This window comes from Phyllostomus discolor, chromosome 10 (assembly GCF_004126475.2).
Source record: "Phyllostomus discolor isolate MPI-MPIP mPhyDis1 chromosome 10, mPhyDis1.pri.v3, whole genome shotgun sequence".
Classification (NCBI taxonomy): domain Eukaryota; kingdom Metazoa; phylum Chordata; class Mammalia; order Chiroptera; family Phyllostomidae; genus Phyllostomus; species Phyllostomus discolor.
The window spans coordinates 80,967,018-80,985,303 of record NC_040912.2 but is presented as its reverse complement, the minus strand read 5'-3'; the positions used below and the strand labels follow the sequence as shown (position 1 = coordinate 80,985,303).

At 52.5% G+C, this 18,286-nt stretch overlaps 1 protein-coding gene across 1 annotated transcript; it reads left to right on the top strand.

Moving 5' to 3' along the window:
- The first annotated feature begins 783 nt into the window (after positions 1–783).
- On the top strand, positions 784–16,922 carry FAM180A (family with sequence similarity 180 member A). Its single transcript, XM_028526208.2, has 3 exons — positions 784–1,108; positions 11,395–11,495; positions 12,966–16,922. Exons 1-3 carry the CDS (start codon positions 1,033–1,035, stop codon positions 13,308–13,310), a joined length of 522 nt encoding a protein of 173 aa, XP_028382009.1. The 5' UTR covers positions 784–1,032; the 3' UTR covers positions 13,311–16,922.
- Positions 16,923–18,286: the final 1,364 nt, after the last annotated feature.

Genomic DNA, 18,286 nt, shown 5'->3' with positions numbered 1-18,286 from the left:
GTGTCAGCTAACACTACACTGAAGGTCAGACTGCAAATATACACGCACATCAAAGCCACACACTGTGCACCTAAAACTTGCACATGGGTACATATCAATTATATCTCAATAAAAATAATTACTTCATTGAGTAATTAAATAACAAAACAATTATCACAGAAAAGTACTATGATTTTGCTCAGGAAACTCCAAATACCTTGTTCCCAGGCCTAGACACTGTCCAGAAAGCAGGGGGTCATGCATGTGAGTGGGGAGAGGGGGTCACCTCTGGGACCCTGGATCATTACCTGCACGCGCTGTACAGGTAATGCAGGATGGCACGCGCTGTACAGGTAATGCAGGATGGCACCTCTCCCCACTTCTGCTCCCGACACCCCACTGACTCCCCAGCCCTGCAGACCCCAGGGAAGGCTCTAGCCCTGGCTGTAGGCCCCCGGATCACCAGGTCTGACTCCAGGGAAGGACTTATGCTCAGTCCAGACACGACAAAGAGTTTGCTGTCCTGAAGGCAACTTGGGGCTCCGTCAGCCCGGCGTCTGAGAGACAAGCCTCCCAGCTCTTCCTGCAGCCCTCGCCCTGGCTCTGGTATGTGTGTGGGGATGGGGCCAGCAGCCAGCTCTTCGCCGGGCTCTCTAACAAGTTCCACGAGTCTGTTTGTTAAAGAAAAATTCCAGTGGGTGCATCCAACACATGGAACTCAAGTACAGAATTTATATTTATCCGCCCCACTGCCAAGGAGATCACATGCCCCGTGAGTCACTCCAGATGTGCTCAAAAACAGAGTCTCTCTGTGGCAGCCCAGTCCCCTAATCCCAGCGAGAGTCGGAACCAGAGAGGTCCCCACTCCTGTCCCCCAGGAGGCCGTCTCCGCCTCTACCTTCCGAGGAGGGAGAGGGCATCCCCTCTTCTGAAAAGGGAAGGGTGGTAAGAACGGTGCTGTCTCCCGGGGAGGACCGGTTCGGGCTCACCTGTGGCTGCTGGGCCCCCCCCCGCCCAGGTTTGAGGGCAGCTTCTCTCCCTCCTGGAGGAAGGATGTGTTGGAAGCCCCTGCTGCTCCTGCTGCTGTGCTACGATGCTCAGGCCACTGTGCCCCACAGGTGGAGCAGGGGTGAGTTGCTCTTGACTTATTTGTCTGATGCTCATCATTCTTTTTTAAATACAATTAAGAATTTGGGGGAGGGGTGTCATGAACGGGGGGAAGGAAATTAGAAGCCCCATACCCTCCTCTGCTGATTGCTTTCTGCTTGTTGACGTGTGAGAAGGTGCTAGAAGGTGAGGGGGAGATGATGGGGAAAACAGTCCCCACGGCTGAGGGGACTTGAGCATCCCTCCCTGACGTGCCAGGGAGAAGTCAGCCTTGTGCACAGGCTCCCTCGAGCTGCCCCGGGGCTGCTGCAGCTGGGCCGGGTGTGCCCAGGTCTGATGCTGACACGATGGGACTGTGGGTGCCTAGGGGCTACCTGGAGAGGCTGACCAGGAGTGGACACATCCTTCCAGCCAGGTAGAGCAGGCCCAGTGGCAGGAGAGGAAGGGGAATTCTTCAGCATCCTCATGCCTACCTGCCTGCTACCCCCACCGGCCACCAGTCCTCCCCCATAAAGGAAGGGGCTCCGGCACCAACGTGATCCTCACAGCTGACTTCCCTCCCTTCGGAGGTAGCTCCCCGGTGCTGCTGGCGTGCCTTTTCTCTCTGCCCCAGGACCAGCTCCAGGTGGCAGACGGTGGCAGCGCCTCCAGCCAGTGAGGGTTTAGCACTGTCAGGAAGCGAGGGGCCCAGCGTGCTGGCCGGGCTTTGCTGATCCGAACTGAAATCTTTCCGCCCACCACCTAAAGTCAGCTGAGGTCTCTCTCCCAGGAAGAACGGGGAAAAGAGGTCAGGCGCATAGGTGCTTCTAGGGTCCCAACCAGGCTGAAGACTGGCACGGTGGCGTGAGGGGGAGCCTCCGACCCCCAGGCAGAGGAGTGTCGGGGAAGAAGGAACAACCATGTGGGAGCAGAGTGGGTGGACGGGGAATGGGGGGCGGGGGAAATAGGGCACTGCACTTACTTGGGGGTTTATTCCACCTTTTTTAAGCCTGAGACTGGGGACTTGCCAGTTTGCTGAGCTGAGCAGGGAAGTGACCGTTGCCCTGGGGCAAATAAGTCATGTCGCCTTTTCCTCTGTTTCTGGTGAGACCATTCCTCACCCACCCTCCCTGCTCGTGGTGGGCACAAACCCTGGGGGCGACCCGTGGAAGCAGAGAGCAAAGAAACTCTGCAGTCATGTTCTCCCCTTGACCCCGTGTGACACGGGGGGTTTTACTTAACTCGCCTATAAAAACAGGGGGTGATAAAAGCCAGTCTTCCAACACACAGCTGCGAGAAAGCCAAATGAGGTGGTTTGATTGGTAACGAGGCTGGTGAACGCGATAACCGCGGGGTGAGCTAGGGCTGGAGGAGCTGGGGCAGCTGAGTTCTGCCTCTAACCCGCTGTGTGACCTCTGGCGCGTCTCCGAGCTTTAGCCCGCTAACAGGTCACGTGTTAACGGGACCAGAACTTCCCTTCTCTGCGTCGTTGTGGGGGTCAGATCCAGAAATGTCAGTAGAAAGCTTTGTAAACAATGAAGCGCTATGTATGTGTTGGCCACTTAAAAGTGAAATAATTGCATTAAAGAAAGCTTAAGATCCTCAACAGACATCTCTACAGCCACATCCCAGCCCCACCCGGTCCTGGCTGGGGCAGGTCGCCCCCATAACAATCACAATCTTCGCAGAGACCCGCGGCTGCACAGCTGCACCAGAGCCACACCGCCCCCCCCCCCCCCCCCCCCCCCCCGCACCGCCGCTGATAAGCGCTAGATTAGGGGTCCCGTCGCCATCCTGGTTTGTCAGTCAACAAATGCTACGGAGGCCCCGCAACATAGCCGACTGTGTTTCACGCTTTTTCTCATTTTAAAAGGAATACACAACGGACACCTTATTTCAAAGATGGGATGGGATCACACCCAAGTAAAAACAATTTTTCCACAAGTCCTCCCTGTTCCCTTCACCTTCATCCTCACCCCATCCCCACCCCCAGTGCGGCCTCACTTCGGGGACTTCCCCCTGGAAACAGTCTCGGGGTGACCGCCCCCTAGAACACCCTCCTCCTCCTCCTCTACAACGCCGCCGCACCCCCACACCGCCACCCGGCTTCCGCCTCCCTCTCCCCCTGCGCCCACGAGTGGGACTGCAGAAATCAACCCAAACGGAATGCACCCTGCGGGCAGGCCACCGCTTTTCCTACCGGGCAGGCTCGCTGAGCAGCGCTCTCCAGGATTCGGCCTGAGAGGCAGCTTTCGGCGCGCCAGAATCGCTGCTCCAGCCCCACGGACTTGATTGAGTGACTCACCTGTGGTCAGCGGGGCCAGCCTGGACTGGACACACCTGCTGGCTCACGTCCCAGCCCGCGCCAGCTCCTGCCACAGCAAGGCTCCGGGGGCTGGAAGGAACAAACCTGTCTTTTTTAAAAAAAGAAACCTATGCCTCAATGACTATGTAAATATCTGTTTTTATGAGATACGTATACATTATTTCCTTTCAAAGCAGTTTAACAGGGTAGGGAAGCCCTGCTGGTATGAGGGGGGGTTTAGGTCATTTTCAGAGGTTCATTTCAGTGTGGTGCGAGTTTTCAGTCGTGCGCGAAGGGAAGGGCCTGCCGTCGGTGTTGAGTGAGTACCGCTGGCCTGGGAGCTGTGGTGCTGAGTACACCTCGGCTACTCCAGAAGCAGGTGCTATTCCGCCCACGCACAGGGAGTGAAGAACCCTGGAGTGAGGCAGGAAGCGAATGTGCCCCAGATCGCTCCACAGCAAGGGCAGAGCTGGACTCTGACGCCCCCCACCCGCCCACCCCAGGCCTGTAGCCTCACAGTCTCACTGTCCTTCAGCCCTCCCGGCCCCTCCCAGCCCCTCCCAGCAGCCAGGCCCCCCTGGGTGGTGGGGCAGTCTGGCCAAAGGGAGCTGACTCACAGAAGCCCTTCCAGAAGCACTCCCATTGGACCCCAGCACCCGGGCCAGGATCCTGGCTCGCCCAGAATATCACTGGGTTTCTAAAGGGCTGGCCCAGGAGCCAAAGAGTACATGACATCAGTAGAGCCTGGCAAAAGACCTTTTATAAACCAGAGCGTTTCCTTTCCACACCCACTGCCTTTTCCATAGAGTGGCTGCAACTGATTCATTAAAAATATGGTTGTATTTTGGCCTGAAAAGGCCCACAGTTGGAGTCCTTTTCAGCAAGCTCTTTGGTACAAACACTGTGTGAATTACAGCAGAAATGGTGCTTAGCTTTAATGCTGCTCTGTCATAGGGAACCTACTGGGCGATGGGGGGGAAGAAGAGGCAATTTTTATCCCAGACTATAAAAAGTCAGAGAAAGGCCAGGCTCAAAGTGAAAACAGCTCCTTCATTTAGGAAGGCAGCTGCCTGTATGTCTGAGCAAGAAAGCGTGGACGGGCTCAGGCGCTGGGGAGACAGGTGCTAGCCTTGACCGAGAGCATTAAAAGTGGCTTCTCCCAAGCCCTGGCTGGGTAGGTCAGTTGGTTGGAGCGTTGTCCTGTTACACCAGGGTTGTGGGTTCGATCCTGATCAGGACACACAGAAGAAGCAACCAATGAGTGCCTAAAGAAGTGGAACAACAAATCAATGTTTCTCTCCCCCTCTTCCTCTCTCTCTCTCTAAAATCAATAAATTAAAAAAAAAATTTAAGTAGCTTCTCCCAGGCCAGAACAGGGTCTCCTTGGAGACAAGGGCATAGGAGACATCTACTTTCTGATAATTAGCTGGGACCTATCACTGCAAATAAGTTCTAAAAGTGCCCTGATAGAGAAAGATTAAGTGACACACTCTGTTTGAAAAGGATGGTGACAAATGCAGTTAATGTGTCAGTTAAATGATTTATACGGAATAATTTATTCATTCAACAAACAGTCATGAGCGGGATGCTAGGTCCTGGGAATACAGTGACCACAAAGGACAACATGCCTTGCCTTCGTGGAGCTGACATTCCAGTGAGGGGAAACAGACCACAGACACATACAGTAACATCTGGTTTGTTGGGTGGCAATAAAGTAGGAACAGGTTGAAGGGTATCGAGGATTATAATTTTTTCATTTTTTAAAAGATTTCACTTATTTATTTTATAGAGAGGGGAAGGGAGGGAAAAAGAAAGGCAGAGAAACATCAGTTACCTTTTGTGTGCCCCCAGCTGGGGACCTGGCACACAATGCAGCATGTGCTCTGACCGGGAATTGAACCGGTGACCTTTCAGTCTGCAGGCCATCACTCAATCCACTGAGCCACACCAGCCAGGGCAAGTATTATAATTTTAAATACAGTAGTTAGGGAGGGCCTCCTTGAGGAAGTGACTAAAACTGAAGGCAGAAGGAACAGAAGTGCAAGGGCCAGTGGCAGAAGATGCCTGGGGCACCCGAGGGACAGTAAGAAGGCCCGTGGCTGGCGTGGCATGAATCAGGGGAGAGGAGCAGGTGAGTTCAGACATAGCGAGGACTCAGGTCACATAGCACCTGGTGGCCGTTTGAAGAACTTTGGCTTCTCCTCTGAATGAGATGGAAAGCCGTGGAGGGCTCTGGGCAGGGGAGTAACACAACTGACCTGTGTTTGCCCAGAAGCACTTCAGTTGCTGTGTTAAGAACAGAATGAAGGCAGGAGCCAAGGATGGAAGCAGAGGCACCGTTAGGAGAGGGGCTCCAGGCGTGGACCAGGGAGCCCACAGGGATGTGGCCAGAAGGAGCCAGGTTCCAGCTCTGCTTTGAAGGTGGGACCGACAGGACATGCCCATCAGTTGGACGTGGGATGCAAAAGGAACAGTTGAAGGTGGCTCCCAGGCTTTGGGCCCAAGCAACTGGGAGAGATGGGGAGGCTCAGTTGAGATAAAGCAGCAGATATGTGCATGTGGGCACACGTGTGTGCCTGGATGTGTGTGTGCATGGATGTGTTTTGGGAGCTGGGATTGGGCTGGGGATCAGGAGAGATAACTGATACATGTCCAAAAGGAGATTCCATAGGCAGTTGGACGTGTGCGTACAAAAGTCTGGCCTAGAAATAAAAAGCTGAAAGTCAGCAGGGAAGTGAGGGTGTCCAGCAGGGAGGAGGCAGCCCCAGGTGAGGCCAGAACTCTGCAATCTGAAAGGGGTCGGAGGAGGAACAACAGCCAATGAGGAGGGATTTCTTTTTTAATAAAAGAAGGAACATGTTTTCATGTTAATGTGAAAGATCCAGTGGCGAGGGGGAAGTAACCGTGTAGGAGACAAAGGTAGAGAGGTGAGTGGCATTTTTCTTGGGGACGTCAAGCACGTGGAGGAGCTGGGTTTGGACAGGAGCATGCGCACCAGAACAGAAGTCAGCACCTGCACTGGGGCGGTGACGGGTCAAAGGAGCAAGTAGAAGGGGTGGGATCATCATCGTCCATTTCACGGTGAAATAGACAGAGAGGAATCGGGAAGGAAGGGAAGTGCCGGGCAGTACGGAAGGGCCCGTGTGAAAATACCACCCGAATTTCCGTGAGACCACGGTTGCGTTGGCCACCAGCCACATTCAGGTGTGGGACAGGTAAGGAGATGGGTTGCACTTCATGCCGGGTGATCGCAAAGGAACACAGAGGGGCAGAGGAGGTGTGGATATGGGTAAGAGTGTGACCCCATTTGACCTGGCACATCACACGATAGATCCAAGTTACAGGTTTGTTTAAATATCTGTGCCTCGTTTGAGAATATGATTCATGCCATGTTTATTCACTCACTCATTCCCGACTAACACCATCCTTCCTGTGGTTACTCAGAACTGAGGACACCCAGTGTCGGGGCAGACGGGCCTACGAAAAGACAGCTCTGCTCGCCTTATTGGCGAGATTGGGTTCTGGGCCTGTGAGATCCGGGTTTTAACGTCAGCCCCATCGCAAGCCCAGTGGACGGCCTAGGACACGTTTCTCGATCTCCAGGTCTCTCCATGTCTAAAATGGGGTGTGAATAGTTACCTCACAAGGTCCACCGGGAAGCACAAACGCTTTGGCGGGTCACAGGGGGCTCTCAAGCCATCGTCACATCTGACCTCCAGGTTTTAACAACTTCCGTCGGGGGTCCAAACGTGGCTTTCAGCAGAAGACACGGGCAGAACGCGCTGTGACACATGATTCCTGCTTGTCTTCGTCCAATTCCAGGGCTAACTCAGTGCATGTGGCATAACCTTTTGCCAGTGAATCATTTGTTCTGTGCTGGTCTGTCCAAGGAATCGCAAACAGTCCGTTTCTGCCCGGGGCTCATCTGTCCGGGGTCTGGAGGAAGAGGGAGGGCATCCTAGTTCTCCACCCGAGGCCAGCCCGTGCAGCAGCCCGGCATGCAGGGCGACGTGGGAATCTGGCGACGTGGGAATCCCCGCTGTCCCCTGGGGACACTGAGTGGCCCGAGTGGCCCAGTCACATCCTGCAGAAAGAGCTAGAGAGTGGGCTGGGTGTGGAGCACTGAGTGGGAAGGACACAAATCAGCCCAGCTTTACACCAAAAAAAGTATGCAAAGTCAGTGATTTCGACAAAACCATCCCAGCAATCTTCTTGCCAGAGGCTTAATGCTGGGGTCGTGCCTGGGCAGGCTTGGGGTGCTTCTGCCAGTCCCTGGGCTCCCCAGCCCACCCCCTCTCTCCTCCCTCAGGGAAGGGGTCCTCGCCAATGGCAGTCGGTGGGGGCGGGGCACGCGGGCCCTCCCTCCTCTCTGCCCTGTGCTGACCCATGGCTGCTGAGAGCAGGGAGCCGAACTTAAAATGACCTCCATAAATCTGGGAGATGGGACAGAAGGGAGGGGAAGAAAACCCAGCAAGGCATGAGTGGAAGAGTCTCCAGGGATGTCTTATTTTGTTGTTGCTTTTTTAAATAGCGGATGTTTTCAAAATCATTCTAAAACACAGCTACTGAGCCAGCACGCGGGGCCCAGCTTCAGTGGACACCAAGGTCAGGGATGGGAAGCACGACGCCCACTTCCCCCCAGGAGCTGGCGAGAGCCAGCAGGACCTGAGACGTGTGGGGTGACCCGAAACCACAAGGACAGCGAAGGAGCAACAGCAAGTGACGGGCTCCCCGGGGACGGCTTCCTTGGGGAACAGAGCTGTTGTTCTCACCAAGTGGGAGCGAGCCTAGTTTCAAGCTTTGCATGCATGCCTCCCGGGGCTGGTCGGCCCATGCTTCCGCCATTTGTGTTTCTGGCAGGGTCCTGATGCCACCTTTGTGGGCAAAAATACCTGGGGTGACTGTATGGTTGACTTTGTAGCCGACTGTTTGGACGTGGAGCAGGCACGACCTGCAGCCTCTCTGGGGGAGGGGAATTCATCCTCATCCCATGCCTTTAACTCCGCAGTAAGAGAGAAATTCTGGAGGAGAATTAAAGAAGTTGCTCTCAGATCCCAAGAAGAGGGTCCCCCTGCCCTTTTGCAAGAGGGACCCACATCCTGGTCTTGGACCAGTTCTGGTCCTTGTGCTGTCCCCCAGCAAGGGGAAGGCAGGATCCAGGTACACACTCTCTCTCAGAGTCTCTGGTGTCTCTACTGGCTTGCCTTGGTCTCTTTGGATGGCCTTGTAAGGCCTCAGAGGAGAGTGAGCTCTGCATTTTGGCACCACGTGTTTGGCTGCGGCTCTGGGCAGCCCAGTGGTTACCAGTCCTGCCTGCCCATTATAATCACCTGGGAGCCACAAAAAGTCCCAATGCCTACATCTACCCCAGAGATGCCCATGAACTGGCCGGGGAGGTGGCGTTCGGCATTCAGGTTTTTAAAAAGACTCCCAGGTGGTTCTCCTGTGCCGTCATGGGTGAGACCCGCTGGGCTAACCTGAGCATGGAGGGACAGCTGAGGCAGCACCCTCTGCTGCTCAGCCGTGGCTGCCGTTGGAAGCACCTAGGAAGCTTCTGACAATCTTCCCGGCCCAGTTGTCCTCTAGTTCAATCAAACCCAAGCATCTGGAGCTGGGACGCAGGCATCAGCGTGTTTTAAAGCCCCTCGGGCGTCCAACGTGGGGTTGAGGAGGAGACGCCTCACTCTCCAGAGTTCCACCTAAAACGACAGGGGGAGGCAATCAGTGAACAGAGGCAAAGCCCCAAAATCTCTGGTTCTGTGGGAAATGGGCACTTTTCTGGCAAAGAGACCAATTCTCTTAAAATGCTAGGCCACAAAATGTCGCCCTGGAGAGGACTGGCTCCTTCCCCACAGTGGTCTGGGGAAGCAGAGGTCCCCCACCTCGCAGGGCCTCCCCTATGTGTGGATTTGGTGCCCCCGGTGCCTCCCGCACCCCCGTCCCCAGCCACACAAGGCCTGGAAGCCTGCCAGGATCTGGTGGGGGTGCAGAAACCTAAGACCGTGTTTATGCTAACCGCAGAGGGACCTGCGGTACAGATAATAGATGAGCACAGAAAAGCAACATTACAGCAACGCCCCACCCAACCGGTTTTTTCCAGGAAGTGGGAGATTCCTACCACTGAGCTTTTCAGGAAATGTCTTTCTATCAAAGACGTGTCATTGTTATCACTGCAGCTGGATTTTTTTCCTAAAATGCTAATGCAGTTCCCTGCCTTCTAAACACAGCACACTGGACACCCAGGGGCCCCTTCTTGATGGCCCCAGGATCCCGTCATTAAGCTGCAGAGCTGTGGTGCCTGGTTATGCACGTTGTGTTCTGCACAACTCCAGGGGGCGCTGTTCAACTCAAAGTCTCAGATTTTTTTTTATAGTTCGTTGCCCAGTTTCCTGGCAAATCACAATGCAGTGTCTTGAAGAAACTGTACTTTTTTCTTTCTTTTTTTTAAAGATATGATTTCTTTTATACTTCCAAGACATAAATTTCTCAAATGGTGGAATGTGTCCATTCTGCTTCTGGGCCCAAGGTACCAAGCCATATAGAGAACCTTACTTCCTTATTTATGCCTTTGAAAGCATCTCCTGTAACATGAGACTTCACCCCAGTCACTCTGTACAATTCTTTATGTTTTGCTTTTCATTGCTGCGCTGGTGGTTCGAGCCCAGTTGGGACTTGAAGGGTTGTTTTGAAAGGCAGCAGAAGAAAGAAGAAAGAATGGTCATCTAAGATTAAGGGAATCTGACTTACGCTTTACTATTTGACAACTACGTTACCTGCAAGAAACTGTTCCTTTTTCTTCCAGCTGGCAGCAGGCTTGCCGATCCTGTCTGCACAGCGACCAGGTGCACGGAGGGGCACCAGGGGTGGGCGGGGCTCTTTGCTCGCAGCCTGATAGGACCCTGGGAAGCTGCAATTTGTAATGATTATTTCTCCACTTGGCACCGTTCTGCATTCTCCCTCACTAGTCTGCAGTAAGGTCCTAATTCTCGCTACCCTCTCTGCCGTAGCAGCCCATCCATCTTCCTTCAGCTACTGTTTCTAAATGCAACCACGAGCAACAGCATCTTAGCAAGTCCCTGCCTGCCCCAAATGCATTTCTGAGTCCCCTGGCCCTTGCGGGAAACCCTGAGCCTGGTGCCACATACCTAGAGCCACGTGTCAGAATCTTTCTTTTTTAATCTTCACCTGAGGATATGTTTATGGATTTTAGAGAGAGACAGGAGAGGAGAAAGAGTCAGGGAAGGAAGAAGGGAGGGAGGGAGAGAGAGACAGAGAGAGACATCCATCAGTTGCCTCCCTTACTCGCCCCTGCAGAGGTTCAAACCTGCAGCCTTTAGATGTTTGGACAGCGCTCCAACCAGCCGAGCCACCTGGCCAGGACCACGTGTCAGAGTCTGGGGCAGCTCTCTTCCTCTTCACCTGTGTTCCTATCCTCGGCAGCCAAATTTCAGAGGGCCGGGGAATAGCCAGAAGTCTCACCCTCTGATTAAACGGGCTGTCATTGCACATAAACCAGCACTTCATATGGATGAAATGCTAACAGGTGCATTACTGTTAGCGAACAGTATTGCTCGGGAATGCATTTGTTGAATTTGTAGGGGTTTGTGGTCTGCTCATTTGTGTTTTACTTTAACATGAGTGCCCTGGACATACAGGGGTGGGCACAAGCAGGCCTCCAGTTGTGAGCGCTTGAAACGCAGAGTGCACAGAGCTGTTGTAATCATCGTAACCCGCATGTCTTCTTCCACGTGGACACTGTAAACCTGCCTCTGCCCACCCCTGCACACTGTACAGGTTTCAGAGCTTCCTGGGATGAGCCATGTTTGAAGTCACTGCTCTGAAGTAGTACCACCTGCCACGCCCGGGAGCTCTCTGGGACACCAGAGGTGTCCGTCATCTCCCCTGCTCTATGACCCCCGCAGCTTCGAATCATCACTTTCAAGACTGGCTGGCTGACCTCAAGGTTACGGGAGGGGAGGCCAAGTGCGTGCAGCCCCCGGAGCTCATTCTCTTGTTCCTTGCAGCTGTGCTCTTCCCTGCAGCCCACCGGCCGAAGAGGTCCTCCTCCATGGCCTTGAACCCGGTCCTGCAGAACTCCCTGGAGGAAGTAGAGCTGCTCTATGAGGTAGGCAGAGGTGCCAGTGGCCACACCACTTCAAAGGCGTTGCAACTTTTCTGTTTTTTGGAGACGTGACCAGAGCCCCTGAAAATGAGTGTCATCTGCTAATGTAGGGACCCTCCCAGACTCCCCTGTGGAGGCCAACACATCCTGGCCATCCCAAAGTGAGGTGTCCCTCATCTCTCCTCTCCTTCCCCACATGCCATAACCAGGGATGATGGCTGTAAGAGGTGATGGAGGCCAAGTTAGATTTAGGTCTGGCCACTCCCAGTGCCCCAGCAGCAGAATGGGCCGCAGTCTCAAGTGAAGGCTGTGAGGCCGGACCCGTCACAGGGTCCTGGCAATGCCACGCCCGATGTCTGAGTGGAGAGCCCCGTCTGCAGTAACCACCTGCTGTGACAGCCCAGGTTCTGACCGTCTGGGGCCATCCCAAGGGCTGTGTCCCTCTGCCTCTCACACCTCCCCCACGCAGGCCCCGCTTCTCTACCCACAGGTCATTTCCCAGGGCCGCTTCGTTCGGTTCGGTGGTAAAATTCCAGGTTCAAGATCAGAGTGTTAGTTCTGGTTCTGCCCCCCATCGGCTCTGTGACCTTGCAGAAGCCCCGTGTCTCTCTGGGCCCTAATCTCCTCCTCTCTCCCCTCCTGCCTGGATGTCCCCCATGCGCCAGAGGTGCCTGGCTGAGAGACAGCCTGCTGCAGCCAAGCGGTGGAGCCTGGGGGAGATGGCAAGTCCTACCACAGGGAGCAAACGGGGAAATGCACAGCCTTCCCCAGGCCTTGCACGCGGAGGTCATGTGGACAGATCTGCTTTGGAAAGATAACAGTAGGACAGAGACAGACAGGAGCCGGGGGAAGCTGAAAACGGAGGCAAGAGTTAGAACCCCAAGTCCAAGAGGATTTGCTAGGTCCCTGACGTGAGCCTGGCTGAGCAGGGGATGCACAGGGCAGACCCCACCCTGACTCTTAAAGAACAGGTGAGGCACGAGGATGAATCTCTGCACCTACTTAATTCCTGGCACAGTTCTCTGAGTCCTTTGATCCCCAGCTTCTGATTTAAAATCATCCAAAATAGTCAGTTCATGTTTTAGAACACCCTCAGTGGCTGGGAGGGGGAAACAGAAGAGTGGGTTAATCTGTGACACTAGACGTAATAAGTAGTCATTCAATAGTGGCTTTGTACCAGGGACAGTGTTAGATGATGTCCGTATTGGCCTTATTTACATCTCTCAAGAGACCAGTGAAGTATTCTGTTGCTAACCATTTCACAGAGGAGGGAAATGAGGCCCGAAGAAGTCAGTAGCTCCTCCAAGGTCACACAGTTGGTGGGAAGGGCGCACCTGGACCCCAGGTCCCTTGGGTTCTGAAGCTCTTTCCGCAGCTGCCTCCCCATGCAAACACAGGTGATGCCGAAAACAGCGATGAACTCAACAGTGCCCAAATGCTTCATATGTTTCCGCCTCTCGTGTTTCTCACCAGTTCCTGCTAGCCGAACTTGAGATCGGCCCCGACCTGGAGATCTCCATCAAGGATGAGGAGCTCGCCTCCTTGCGGAAGGCCTCGGACTTCCGCACCGTCTGCAACGACGTGATCCCCAAGCGCATCCCCGACATCCGCCGGCTGAGCGCCCACCTCTCCAGCCACCCCGGCGTCCTCAAGAGAGAGGACTTTGAAAGGACCGCGCTCACCCTGGCCTACGCAGCCTACCGCACAGCCCTGTCCCAAGGGCATCAGAAGGACATCTGGGCCCAGGCCCTCCTCAGCCTTTTCCAGGCCCTGAGGCAAGACCTGGTGCGGTCCTCAGGCTCCAGACTGTCTCCCTGAGGGACCCGCCCGCAGCCGGACTGCCCAGCAGGGCCCAGCACGCGCCGCAATCCAGAAATTCTTCATTCTCCACTCCATTTACAGAAGCCGGCCTCAAAGCACCCGCCTCCGCCTCAGAGCGGCAGAGATAAAATAATGAAGCCCCGTGTTCTTTACCCACGTAGCTTCCTGACAAGCACACCCGACTCATGTCATACTGGGGACCTGGGCTGGAAGAAAGGGCTGGAGTGAGGGGTCATTCTGGATGTCCTCAGAGGCCAAATGGTTTGCCCGGTGACATGCAGAGTCTCAGATACACACTTTGACACTGAGTGGCTGCCACAAACACGCAAGAGGGAGGACAGAGCTGGAGCAAATCACAGAGGTTTGAGCACAGTGGAGAGATGAGGGACAGATTTCTTTGGTCCGGAGAGGTCAGGGGGCTGGGTGGAATGAACATCTCTCTGGAAGTTCTGTAGTAAGATACACAGGAGCTAGAGCTGCAACCAAGCCAATGCATTGTTAGCCAAGGAGCTACCCTCAACTTTTCTAAAGGTCACCGAGAAGGATCAGGTAGAACGTTGGTGGTTGTATGACCCACATGTCCTATGTCTTCCTATGTGAAGGCCGGTCCACGACACACAGGCTGGCCCAGTCTTCTGAACGGAGAAGCCAAGCTAATGCGGAGAGGGTCATCCTCCCAAAGCAGGGCCTTGCCCTTCTGTCATAATGCTCAAATTGTTTAGTATCATCAGAGAATTATGTGCTCCCAATAAAAAATGATTTTGAGATGACAGATTTTTACCCTTTCAAATGCCAATTTTTCATCTTAGCGATAATGACTTGATATCTTTGAAAACTACGCATAAGAAATGCCTTAAGCTTGCATTTGGTATCTGTGAACCACTGAAAAGAAGGAGCTGGATAAGACAATTTCTGAGACTCTTTGACTTCTGAGGTTTTCACAATCATTGAACTACCTGGGAGGTATTGCAGGGAGGATCCCTGGACCCGAGAGGTCTGCCGGGCCATCTGTAGCAACCCTGGGAGCCCCCAGCCTTGGCTAATTCTGTGCTGGGGGTGAGTTCTTCTGCTGCCTTCCTCGCCATCTGGCTTACAAAAGTGCACTTTTCTTGCCCTTTGCTTTTTGCCTGTTGCCCTTTGCCTTTTGTTCTATGCTAAATGAGAGTTACTAGATGAAGACCTCTGCTAGGAGTGAAGTGCCTGCGTTCTAATAAAGATCCCTCACTGCTCTGGCCAGTGTGGCTCAGTTGGTCGGAGCGTCATCCTGTAACTGAAAGGTTGTGGGTTCAATCCCTGGTGCAGGTGCACATGGGAGGCAACCAGTTGATGCTTCTCTCTCGCATCAATGTTTCTCTCTCTCTCTCTCTCTCTCTTCTCTTCTTTCTAAAAGCAATGAAAAAAATGTCCACGGGTGATGATAAAAAAAAATTTTTAAAGATTCCTCACTAGCTCAGAGATCTTTCTGGCTTCTCCTAGGTTTACAGCCTAGTCCAAGAGGCTAATGTCACAAGTAGTCTGATCTTTGAATGAGTGAGGTTTCACTGGGCTCACCTTGATTTTGAAACAGGTATTTAACAATCATCATTGAACGATGGCAAAAGCTGGCCTGGACTTCTTTAAAATCTTTGAACAAGTGAGCTCAGCTCAGCAGCACTAGCTGCGGGGTCTTTTTGGAGAAACACTGGAATACCAGGAAACCACAGCTTTGCACCCTGACATTCTCAGGCTTAGAAGATTCATAACATGCTCTCATTTATTCCCTAATCAAACTGCTCATGCACCTCCCTCCACTGCAGGCTGACACATGCTTTTTGCTCAACTTTTTCCTTTCTAATGTTACCTGTTCTCTTTGATGGTCACTGTGCTGGTCTCCCTCTGTTTTTTTCAAGTGTTAGTTCGTGTCTCTGCACTCTCTCTCGGGGCCTGATTCTGCTTATCTTTGCATCCGTTTCTTGAAGCCTCTCCAAGTGTCTGGTGACTGACATCTGCCAGCCCGCATCCATGCTCTGAGCTCACTGGCTTTCGGTCTCCCTTGGGCATCACTGTCAGGCTAGAACAAAGGTCAACGTGGAGACACAGCTGGGATTGCCCAGAAAGCAGACTGGCCTCGTAACCTGCCTTCGCTGTTTGTGCTTGTCCTTGCTGGGGAGTGGGGAGGGGTCAGCAGAGGGCCTCAGTCCCTAGACGCTGGACAATAAACACCCAGACAGCCAGTCCTGCACCCCACCCTGGGACCCTGCCCCACTGGAAGGGCTCTGAGAGCCTTCAGTCACCAGCTGGAAGGAAAAACCAACCCTGTGGTCCCTGGTCCCCATGCCCTGAGATGCATGGCTGCTCCCAGTGGGTAGAGATCCATGAATGGCGGGGAAGGTTCCCAGACCAGGGACAGCAATCGTGGTTCATTCACCCTATAATGAAAAATTAAAGGCACTTTTGTATTTGTAAACCAAAACCCACATTTATGTGGTAATTCATGATGGAAAAAACAGAAACAAGAAAGGCATGGCTTTTTTTAAAGACAAATGAGAATTTCAATTTCAGTGACTAGATACTTTAATAACACTACTTTAGTCTGACTACAAATTAATCGTGCACCCACAAAAAGTCTTATAACAATAACTTTATTTACATGCAAAATCAAATAGCGTGCTCACAATTGCCACCCAAAACCCCGCCTCTCTGTCCAATGAACAAGAAGGTAGAAGCCTGGACAGAAATAGAATCTTCCATTTTGCCTCCTGAGTGCTACTCTGTACATAACACAATCACAACCAAGTCACATGTCGTCATGTTTACTCACAAACAGAATAATTTCGGGTGTGATGTTTGTAGTGGAAACTTGCCTGTGACTTAGGGAACCAATTCTGCTGTGTCTATATTGCTGGGAAATTCGAGGATCTAGAAATCCTGGAAGTTTCCTCTAGAGTTGGCATCCTCAAGGTTACCTCTGGTGGCACTCAAAAGAGACACTGAAAAACATCCATGTGCTGAAACTTTCATCACTCTGTCGCCTCACCTTGAATCTCACTGAAAGAGAATCAATTAAGTGGCAGATCAGCCAGAAGGTATTTCCGCAGGTAAACTGATCTGAAATCAAATGCTGGTTCAATGACTTCACACCGCACCCCTTACTTTCCTAAACCATTTCGTGTCTTATTCTTTTTACTGTAGTAAACTCGAGCGTGCACGCATGCGCACACACACACACACACACACACACACACACACACACAAATGTAAATTTACCATTGAGCCATTTGTAAGTGCACAGTGGTGTTACTTATATGTACATCACCCCGTGACAGATCTCTGGAACTTCTTCATCCCTGACACATGGCGCCTATGGGACAGGAACTCCCCTCGTCCCTGTCCCCCCAGCCCCGAGCAACTACCATTCCGTGTTCTGTTTCTAAGAGTTTGACTATTTTCAACACCTCCTCTAAGTGGTATTTGTCCCCCATCCCTTAAGCCTTGTCCTCTGGAGAACGTTTTCTTCATCTGAGAAGTGGACAGAGTTCTGAGGAACTACTGGCCCGACTGTGTCGTTCACTTTACCTAATTTTATTTAACAAATGTTTACTGATGGTGGAATAAATATGTCATGATGGAGTTATTGGGCGTCAGTGGAAATCTTTTGTTATCTCGGATGACCTCACCGAGGAATTTGAAGTGGTTCGTGGGCTGAGCCGCAGTGTTGATTCCCACAGCCATTGGTGACTATCTGGTCTGTTTCATATCTGCCACCAAAACCTCACACATGTGTCATCGCTCATTGTGCGTTTCAAAATCATCACAAAAATAAGGCCCCAATGTGGTAAACACAAGAGTCTTTAACATGCATTTAAAAAGATAAGTCATCACAGCCCATCCTGTAACAGCAAGAGAATTTCTAAGGGGACCTTGGAAGTCCAGAAGAACTGGTTTTCTGGAGTTTCTTCTCCAGTCGCTTTCATGTTAGCCTGGGGACTATTTCCAACCAGTACAGCTATAGACCTTGGAACGCCATTCCTTACATTCCGTGAATTCAAGAGGACTTGGGTTGCATTACCCTTGACGCTGTTCAGCCTATCTCAGATCAAGGCAATGCCGCGAGGGCCCCCCCACTTACAGAACATTTAGATTTTCTCTTTCTTTTTCTTTTCTTCCTTGCCTCAAACCCCCATATCCTTTCTGAGAAAGGCCAACTGTTGCTCCTGGTCTGCAAGCAACAGAGGTCCGGTTCCCAACCTGCAGCGAAGGCCCTGTCCCTGAACTTGTCAGCTTCTTCCCGGCCCTCCCATCTCCCCCTTGCGGCCCAGCCAAAGGAAGCATTCTGTTTGTTTGGTTTGGTTTGGTAAAAAACCTCCGACAGAGAGCATTTGAGCACTCCAGCCAGAAAGACCACTGACTCTGCGATCCAAGGACCCCTAGACTTTTCCAGAGAGGCAGGTATCCTTCCAATTCTCCCTGAAGAGCTCTGGTCTTTCTTGCAGGTTGAACCCTCTGCTGATTCAAGAGGACTTGCCCTTTCGCAAATGCCCTTTGCTACCAGGAAAATCTGAAGGGTTTAATAGTGTACATTCTGGGGCAGTTTACTCCAGAATTAAGGTTTTGTTTTCTCCCTGCCACCAGACACATCATCTTCCTAAGGACTAGATCAACAGTGGCCCTCCTGAGAAAGTTCTGTGTCCTAGGGTCTCTTGCGACATGGCCATGCCTGGGGCAGTGTGATTATGCTCACAGTGACGGCCATCACTCAGGGGCCCCCAGGATGCTTGAGAAACAAAAATAAGCTTTGCAAGTTGCCTAAATTCTGCAGGATCAGCAGGCCCCTGCTGGCACCAATCAACAAGTGCCTTGGGAAGAGATACGGACTCATTCTTTCCGACACGCTGATTGGCTGTGGAAAGGGGCGGGGCTACTGCTTCTGTCCGGCTTCCCATAGGTGAATGCAAGTTAAGGTGGGTCTCCAGCAAGATTTTGTCCCGTAACAA

Excerpts from the sequence above, each read along its gene's own strand:
- FAM180A (XM_028526208.2), top strand. The coding sequence starts at position 1,033 with ATGTGTTGGAAGCCCCTGCTGCTCCTGCTGCTGTGCTACGATGCTCAG. Across the intron at positions 1,109-11,394 it reads GCCCCACAGGTGGAGCAGGG|CTGTGCTCTTCCCTGCAGCC; the intron begins GTGAGTTGCTCT and ends TGTTCCTTGCAG. Across the intron at positions 11,496-12,965 it reads AAGTAGAGCTGCTCTATGAG|TTCCTGCTAGCCGAACTTGA; the intron begins GTAGGCAGAGGT and ends GTTTCTCACCAG.